Below are 9967 nucleotides of genomic sequence, written 5' to 3' on the forward strand. Positions count from 1 at the left end.
GGGCACAGTGGCTCACACCTGTAATACCAGCACTTTGAGATGGCAAGGTGGGAGGATCACTTGAGTTCAGGACTTCTAGACTAGCATGGGCAACATAGGGAGACCCTGTCTCCATAAAAAATAAAAAATAAAAAAATAGCCAGGTGTGGTGGCATATGCTTGTAGTCCCAGCTACTTGGCAGGCCAAGGTAGGAGGATCACTTGAGTTCGGGAGGTCAAGGCTGTAGTAAGCCAAGATGGCATTACTGCACTCCAGCCTGGGAGGCAGAGGGAGACAGAAAGACTCTGTCAAAAAAAAAAAAAAAAAAAGATAAAGAAAGATTTGTAGGTTTGTGTATCTACTGCTAACAGGACTGCTGTTTTCTCTATCACTATATTCATGTCTCACCCAATTGAACTTCCCTTTAGCTGTCTTCTTAATGTTGTGTTATCCATGCACCTGCCTTCTGTTCTTCTGGTATGCAATGAAAGATCTCAGGCTTGCCATATATCTAAAAGACAACCTTGAACCTATGGCCACCAGGCAACAATTCATTAAAGATGATTGTGAGCCTCCAAAGGGCCCTTGTACTAATTCTCAAATTTCTCCTTGGTCACACTGATGACCCCTGTTCCAGGGGTTGTACCAGTTTATAGCCAACTTGGCCAGTCAGTATTTATGCCACAGGAACTATTATACCATTATAGAGATGGTTTTCCAAACAGCTTCTTAGTCCCTGAGGTCAAAGACGCCTGTGTTTCCCACAGATGAAAAACGTCCCAAAGTATTATTTGAATGACTGCCCCCAGACCTAAGGAATCTCAGTGATGTGGTTTCATTGTTGTTTCCTGTTTCTTACATTTAAACTCCCTTTATCCTCATATCCACCAACTCCCAAAGTTGCTGGGTTTACAGATGTACCTTTGCAATCTAATGCAACGTTGGGACTCACAAAACAAGACCCCACAATGAAAGCCTCAGAAGCAGCCTGAGAAACAAAAGTTTTTCTCTGACCTTCTCCTGCCCTCTATCTCTCAGTCCCATTCCCCACCAGGCTAGCCACAGCAACTAGCATCCCTCTTCCCTGAAGCAGGTCATAGACACCAAAACCCCTTTTCCTCAAAGCCAGCCAAAAACCTAAAACTATTATTCTAACTTTCCCTCTGCCTTTCTGTGTAAAAACTGGTCATCAAGAAGTTATCCAACCTACCTTTCTTTGGCTATGGTCATAAGATCCCCATTCCAGAGAGTGTCCTGCCTCATACCCAGAAGAAGGGAATGCATGCTCAGGGAGGCCAAGAAGATTCTCGACAGAAAGGACTTGCTGAGTTTTCCTCACTCAGTCTATTAGCCTTAGATCATACTCTTTTGTCCAATCACATTTGGACAAAATGTACGGACACAACTGTCCATACTTTGTTGAACCTAAGCAAAAGAATAGATAGTTCCCTCTGTATCTTCAGGTCTTCACTCTGAGGGCCCCCATGTACACATTAATTTGTACGCCTTTTCTCCAATTAATCTGTCTCTTGTCCATGATTTTCAGTGAACATTCACAGAGCAAAAAGGAAGGTTTTCCCTTGGTCCTGATAGCATACAGCAGCAAAGACCAGCAAGACTGGCTTTTAATCTTTTTATGTTCATAGAGACTCTAATGTGAGGATTTTTAATTATAAAATGATCATTGATCACCAAAGCTATCCTGCAATTTTAAAATGAAGAATAGTTTTAGAAATATAGCAATGAAGCATGTAAAACAAAAGGAACAATGTGATGATAAAACAAAAATAAAGGTTGGCATCACTGCTGGGGTAAGAATGGCACAGAATACTGATTATTTAAATGAGACCAAAAAAAGAATTAAAGGTGATATATACCATGAGCATTTTTCTTATACTTTGTCTTCTGCCTAGTTTTTTTGTTTGTTTGTTTACTTTTTTTAAGTTAGTTTCACTCACATTCTGAAATGGTCTAAGAAGAGGCCACAATGAAAATATAAAAGAAACATGGAGCGAATAACAGATCATAGCTGCACTTTCTACTATGCTTTTCTAACTGTTCGTTTATATTTTGCATGATTTCTCCTAAGAAAAATGGAAAACCATTTTAGAAAAAGACCAAAAAGAATGAGAAGATTTTTAGTAGTCTAACCTACTTGATAGAGAACTACTGTGAGGATAGTAGTGAGCCCAAACCTTTTATTGGATACTCCTCATTACAAAATTTAATGTTTCACACACACACACACATATATATACACACACACACACACACATATATACACACACATATATATACATACACACACATAAACTTTATATATGTTCTGTTATACTGTGTAATTTATAAAATATATAAGGTATACAAAATAGAAATTTTTAAATGCTGATATTAAAAATACAGAAATGAAAGCTCTAATTTTTTTTTTTAATCCAAAAGATTTTCCTACACTCCCTGGGATGAATTCTAGGCTGGACTACAGATTTTCAAGATTTTCCTTGCATCCTTAAGAAAACTTAGAATAAATAGAAGACTTGGACCCTTGAAGTTTAATTTACTATTTAAAAATAATTCAGGTTTAATATAGCAAGTTAGCATATACATGTTCGAATGGCTACATTTATGGTATTATGACGAAGTGCTTTCCCTTGTCTAAACAGCAGTTATGGAGAAAGAGTGCATTTGTTTGTAGTATCTGATAAATTGGGCCCAGGATTGAGTTTATTTAATGAAATAAAAACTCAAAATAAGCATTAATCTAGTAGTACAAACATCTAGTATGCACTATTAGGTGATCACGATTAGTTATCAATAATCATAAGTAGGCTTTATGCAGGCATAATAATTATCATTTTAACTAGAATACACACCTCTTAAAGAGAGCATCTTATAACCCTTTATTTTCCCAGTGTAGGCATAGCAAGGTGCTCACAAAAAATGTTTACATTATTCCCCTTCATTGTATTTGCTCAGGCACTTGGGCGACTAGCTCAAACCTGCTTCGCAACAAGTTTGATGAATCTGCTACCTGACATTTCTGTCCCTGACATGAAAACTTCCTAACATTCTTGTCCCTGATATGAAAATGTCTCTCTTAATTCACAGTCAACTTAGCTACCACAGATTGGAACGTGAGGGGCTGAAATAGGCAAGGAGACAGCGTGAGGAGGAGGTTGCCTTAGAAATAGAGGATCAGCCTCATTATGTCTATTCGCCAGAAGGAAAAAAAAAAATTCCCAGAAAGTCTTTCATCAAGGGAGGATCTAAACTCTAACAGAGAACTGTTATCTATCCGCACATGAATTTCGGGGGAAGGAGGAGAAACAGGGAGGTAATCGGTATAATTCATCCCCGAGGCTCTTTCCAATTCCAAGACTGATTCAAAATTGGAGAGAATGGTGGAACCGATACACCAACATTCTGAACCCCTTCCACCCTCTCCACGAAGGAAGGAAGGAAGGAAGGAAGAAGGAAGGAAGGAAGGAAGGAAGGAAGGAAGGAAGGAAGGGAGGGAGGGAGGGAGGAGGGAGGGGAGAAGAGGGGAGAGGGGAAGGGAGGGAGGGAAAAGATAGAAAAAGATAAACCCTGGCCCTTTATGTCACTCTCCATTTCTGAGATGACCTAGTTCTGCCAAAAGAAGAACCTAGCAGCAGAGTGTGCCAGGACTAGGTACTATTCTCCACCTGAGACCCCATAGTAGCTAGAACAAAGCATTTCTCTTCTCCGCAAATCCAACCAGCCGGCCTGAAATCATTTTATAAATTCTGGGGGACGCCGAATCTCTGTCCTTGGCCTTGAGTAAACCCAGGAAAGAAGATGGGCCAAGAAATAGATTGGAAAAGTGGATCAGGCCCCGCGGCAGCAATTTAGATGGAGGGTAACGCAGGGGAGGGCAGGCGTGGAGTCTTGAGTTTATTCTCCATGACTGGGACACAGCTGGCTTTGAATAAGAACATTAAGTATACAGCACCATATTTTGGTCTTGAGCCCAGCCTCTGGCCCGTGGCACCCGGCCATTCGTCTCTGCCAGCCAGGCCCTGGCCCTGATTGCCGCGATGCAGGGAATGCCCACCAACTTGCAGTCACACCTGTTAGGTATTTCTCCACTCAGTGCCTCCGCCCAGCAAGCGCCCCACGCACGCACGGCCGGAGCCCCTGTGTTGAGCGGGCGCACGAGGAGGAAGAAGGGCCAGGCCTTACCAAGCAGACCCTGTGGGACTCGGTGCGGCGGGCGGGCGGGCAGGCGCATGGGGGCGGCCTGCGAAGGCGAGAGAGGTCGAGGCAGGCATTGGCAGGGCGGGGGCAGGGCCGCCGCTGCTCGCGTTACGTTCTCAGAGCCTGCGGCGGAGGCGCGGGGCTGAGCAGCGGAGGGGATGGGGCTTGCACAAGCTTCTGCATTTCCCCTCACAGCCCCGGCGCCGCCTCCCCTGACTGGGCCGCGGTGCCCGTTAGGCCGCGCAGGGTGAGAGCTAGAGCGGGCTCGGGCGGGTGGCACCTCGCCCGGGACTAGAAGGGAGGGTGCAGCGGCGCCACGGCGGGGGGATTCCGCTAGTCGGGCGGCCCGCGCGTCACCTGAGTGCACCAGCCCCCGCTGCAGCGGGACGGCGGCCGGGACGGAGCTCCCTGCGCGCCCCCCGGGGACCAGCAGCGGCCAGGAGGCGGCGCGGGGCTCGGCCGCTCGGCCCTGCAGCTCCGCGCACCCGGCAGCGGCGGCGGTGCAGCCTCGGGCGTTCGGGCAGCCTCCGAGCCCATGGCGGGGAGCGACGTGGACAGCGAGGGCCCCGCACTGAGGGGCGGCGCGGCGCGGCGTCCGGGGGCCCCGGGCGGGCCAGGAAGCGAAGCGGCAGCCGGCTGCCCCGAGCTGCTGTCCACTGCTGAAGCGCCGGCTGAGAGCGCCACGCTGCCCGCCTGGATGCGCCTCTACTTCTACGGGATGCACGGGATCACCCTGGACGTGCTGGTGTCCTCGGCCCGGCGCTTCGCCCGCAGCCCGGACCTGCGGATGCTAGGCTTCTCCTCGCCCTACAGCTGCCTGCTGCACTCGCTCACCCATTTCGCCCTGGAGAAGGTCTACCTGCAGCAGCGGCGCTGTCCCAGCGCCTTCGTCTTCAATTTCCTCCTCTACCCCTCGGCCCACGTGGGTCTGCAGACCCTAGCGGGCCAGGCGCTACTACTCAGCCTGGGCGGCGGGGCCGGGGGCGCGGTGGCGCCAGGGGCGCTGGACCTGGCGCTGCAGTACGTACTGGCGCTTTACCACTGCCAAGTGTTCCTGAAGCGCTTCCTGCGCTTGCGGTACGGGCGACAGAGGCGGCGGCGGCAGCAGCAACAGCAACAGCAGCAGCAGCAGCAGCGGAGGGGCGCGCTCCCCGTCGCTCCGGGCGCCCGGGTCCCTACTGCGACCGGAGTCCGGCGGCGACGACCCCGTGGCCCCAGGGGCGCCGGGGGAGCCCCCAGCCAGGGGCTGCCCGACCTACCCCGCTTTCTTTTCTTCGGAATGCACGGCTTTCTGGATGAGATCTTCTTCACCTTCTTCTTCAACGTACTGGGGCAGGGGGACGGAACAACCAGCGGCCACACGTCGCTCTGGTCCTTCTTTATGTATGGCAGCTGCAGTTTCGTGGTGGAAAAACTCTACTTCCATCTCCACTACAGCCGCGGTTGGGGCACTTGGAAGCGGGTGCCCATCTACGTGCTCTTCATCTACGTGTGGGAGCTTTCCTGGGGTCTGGGACTCCGCACATGCGGGGCTTGTTCCTGGGACTATTCTCACTACCCGCTCAATTTCATGGGCCTCATCACCCTGATGTATTTACCTGGCTGGATATTCCTTAGTGTGTACCAGGACCTAATTTCCAACGTGTTGTGGAGGGTGCAGTACGTACCAAGTAACTAAAACCAAAAAAGAAAGAAAGAAAAGGAAAAAGTCATTGGATTCCCACGAATGGATGCGATTTATTTTTACACATTTAAAATGAAGTGGGTTTTTTAGTCCTTTAATTTTTATACACTTTATTAAATCTTCCAAAATGTTTTATTCCACCTTTTAGTTTTTCTATTTGAAACCCGTGTATAATATACTTTGAAACATTACTCGAAACATAATTCAAAGTACTTAATTCGCCAATGTTTTAAAACGTTTACAAGCCCAAACAGCAAAACCGTTATACCTTAACATCAGAATGGTGTAGTAGTGTTTACCCATCTGGCCATCGATGAGTGATAGCTACTAATTTTTTTTGCGGGGTGGGGGGGGGGATCTTTAAATCAGAGACCAGTGATTTTTACAAGATTTGGCTAAATTTTCTGATTCAATGATTTGTTTACTTTCTTTTTAATCTAATTTCATTTTAAATCCTTGCCATATTTACCAATGACTGAAGAAACTCAATGTCTTGTACTCTTGAAACTACAGTTAATAGCTCTTAAAGTGCCTCCGTCTAGCACACAAGTGAAAAGAGGCTGAAAAATGCGAAAGCACGTTCTATGAACAGATTTTTAAATGAGATCTTTTCTAGTAACTCAGACAGGTGACACTGTGTTAAGATATTTGATCTCCATCCTGGAAATGATTGCTTTCCAATGTGGGTAAGCCTTAAACACCAGGTGTGTTAACGTTGATCAGATCCTGTGTTATCTATGGCTGTACATTTTTGTTACTGTGCAATAATGTAAAATGTTTACCTTACATAGCCAAGGGCCAAGTGAAATTATATCACCTTCCACAGTATTCTAACTCCAAGGACCCTTTTCTACATGGAACTTCAAGGGCAGAACATTACCTTTGAATAAAATGAACCTGAATGTTCACTTTAATTACGTTAAGCCTAATTGTTTCCTGTGAATACAGATATGTTTTCAGCATATTTCTGCCGTGGCTCTTTTTCCTTCTGGGCCCAGAGTCCTTGGGCCAGGCTTGATGTGGTAATGTGCATTATAAATCAGTCGTAGCTTTGTGGTGACTTACTATTAACGTCTGCAAGCTCTGAAGTTAAATGAGATGATGTAAACCATTTTAAGAAATCATGCCTAATTAATAATGTATTTTGATGTTGTTTGCTGTTTTATTACATTTATAAAAGAGTATAATTCAATGCAGCTCAGCCAGGGATGATGAATATCCTCTCAGTTTTTATTACAAAGACAATCAGGAAAATTTCATGTATAGAAATGAGTGGCTTTCTATTCAAATTATCAGCTAGCCTATGCTGTAAAAAGGGACTTTTTTCTGTTTTTAAAAAATGTTTGCTACAGGGGTAGAAAATAATATGTATTTAAATTTGATTAAGTTAGAATAGTTATGAGTGTTATATATTTTAAACCACTATCTGAGGTTGTAAGCTAAATTAAGAGTAATGCTATATAATCAACCTCACCTGTGAAATGGACCATGCAAAACATTATTTTAGCCAAAATACTTTACTCAAAGCTAAATAGAAACTGAAATATAAGCTAACTGTTTGCAGAGAGTTTCACTTAAGAAAAGTTCTCTGTGACACTTGGTCATGGATCAAAGATTTATGAAAACCCTGTATAGAAAAAAGTATAAGCATAGTCACTCCAGTTAGGGAGATGCTGAACAGAATATTTGTAATTCAAATGTGACACATGAATCTGAGTTAAGTGTGACATCACACCAGCGAATACTTCACCAAATCCGAGATTTCTGAAATACTTGCTAAATGTACACATTTGCACTGTGCCCTTCACATGCTGTTCTCCAGCCCTTCTTACTCACCTAACAGCATTCTTAGGGTCAGAAATCCATCAAGAAAGTAGGAAAGCATGCTGTTTTGTGTTGCTTTTTAATGTTAATCCGATTTAAAGGAAAAGTCAAGGTTTTCATTCATTCAGTTCACTTAAGAGATAGTTACTGAGCCTCCACTATTTGCTAGGCACTTGCCTTAACTCTGTGGATATAGCTGTGAACCAACACAGACAAAATCTCTGTCCTTGGGATGCTTACGTACTAGTGCTTTGATTTATATAAGATTATACTTATTTGCAATAGGCTATGAGAGGCAATTTTTATGAAGACTGTCATCAGGCTTGTTCTGTGGATATAGCTGTGAACCAACACAGAGAAAATCTCTGTCCTTGGGATGCTTACGTACTAGTGCTTTGATTTATATAAGATTATACTTATTTGCAATAGGCTATGAGAGGCAATTTTTATGAAGGCTGTCATCAGGCCTGTTCCTGGAAAATCAATCCATCTATCTAAAACAAAAACCCGTTAGCAATCTCTCTGCTAGTTCTACAAAGAGCGAGCTAGTTCTTGTATATTCAGGAAGTGATTAGCCTGTCTATTAACTTAGCACCTGGCTTTAGGGCTTCTCATTCTGTGTTTACTCAGCTTCTTAAATGTGACATTTTGCTGCAACCTTTGATCCTTTAAGGAAAAACCAGGGAAAAGAAGGAACCATCAGATTATTCAATTATGTTACTAATTAATAATTCAAATACAGAAATGAGACGGCATTATGATGATAGTTAATATCTAATTAGCACTTACCACCTACAAGGAACTCTTCTAAGGGGTGTGTGTGTGTGTGTGTGTGTGTGTGTGTCTGTGTGTGTGTAAAGAAATATGTAAATATATATATGTATATATCTTAGGGGAATACATATATTCCTATATATATATCAAGGGAATAGATATATATTTTATTTGTTTATATATATCATGCATATCTCAATATATATACATATGTGTACATATATTCACTTAAACCTCTAACAGCCCTCCTTTTACAAATGAAGACAAGAAAACTCAAACCCAAATAACTTAAGTAACTGCCCAAGTCATACAGCTACTGATCATTTAGATTTGAATCTGCATATACTGGACTCCAGGGTCCATTCTTAACATCAGTACTGTCATGCCTTGATCTACTGACCACAATGGATCTTCTATGGAGTTCATTTTACAATCCATATTGCTCTTCCCCTCCACTATTATAGATGCAAGAGTAGCTGCATAAAAGCCAGGCAATAGTAGCAAATAGTGGCAAAAAGTGGCAAAAACACTTTCACGCTGCCTTTTTATTCCATGGTATTAAGTAACAAGGGAGCTAATAACAGGATGCATAGCTGACATCAGCCTAGTTCTTATCCGAAGATGATATATCTTTATATTTCAGTGATGCTCTGAAATACAGTACCTTGCTTGAATTCAGATAATCTTGAGTTTATAAGAATAAGGCCAGGCACGGTGGCTGACATCTGCAATCCCAACGCTTTGGGAACCCAAGGCAGGAGAATCACTTGAGATCAAGAGTTAGAGACCAAACTGACAACAGAGCAAGCCCTCGTCTCTACAAAAAATTAGCAAATGAATTAGCCAGATGTGGTGCCGCATGCCTGTAATCCTAGATACTTCAGAGGCTGAGGCAAGAGAATCCCTTAAGCCTAAGAGTACAGGACTGCAGTGAGCTATGATCACACCACTGCATTCTAGCCTGGGCAACAGAGCAAGACCCTTTCTCTAAAATCAAAATAATATGCCAAAATGCAAGATACCTCATATCACAAGCTAGGAAAAATATATATAATTATTACTACACATTTAATATAGTACTCAGAATAAATGTCATTGTTAAGAGCTAAGCAGCCAAAAATTAAAACTAAATCTTTAGAGATATTTATTCTGAGTTCTAGTAAATACCTCAGAGTCTAAGAATTTATTAATAGAAATACATAAAACAAATGTAATTTATTTTTTTCTCCATGTTTATCTTATGCAATGCTGAAATGTCTTATTAGAAGCACTTTAAATTTTAAATCAGTTCTATTTGAGCTCTGAATCTAAAAAGGAATGTAACCTTTTGAGTTTTTCTTGTTAACAGTAAATACAGAAGTTCCTGTATCACACAAGGACTCCAATAAGATCGATCATCCATTGCAACATTTCCAACATTTTAATGATTCCGTGTACTTAACTATAAATACTTTATTATAAATATTTAATATTTCATGCTTCAGCTCAGC

At 43.3% G+C, this 9967-nt stretch overlaps 1 protein-coding gene across 1 annotated transcript; it reads left to right on the forward strand.

Moving 5' to 3' along the window:
• Nucleotides 1–4584: 4584 nt before the first annotated feature.
• LOC116274476 (transmembrane protein 229A) lies at nucleotides 4585–7021 on the forward strand. Its single transcript, XM_031665200.1, has one exon. The coding sequence runs from the start codon at nucleotides 4731–4733 to the stop codon at nucleotides 5871–5873; it is 1143 nt and encodes a 380-aa protein (XP_031521060.1). The 5' UTR covers nucleotides 4585–4730; the 3' UTR covers nucleotides 5874–7021.
• Nucleotides 7022–9967: the final 2946 nt, after the last annotated feature.

Source organism: Papio anubis, chromosome 4 (genome assembly GCF_008728515.1).
Source record: "Papio anubis isolate 15944 chromosome 4, Panubis1.0, whole genome shotgun sequence".
Classification (NCBI taxonomy): domain Eukaryota; kingdom Metazoa; phylum Chordata; class Mammalia; order Primates; family Cercopithecidae; genus Papio; species Papio anubis.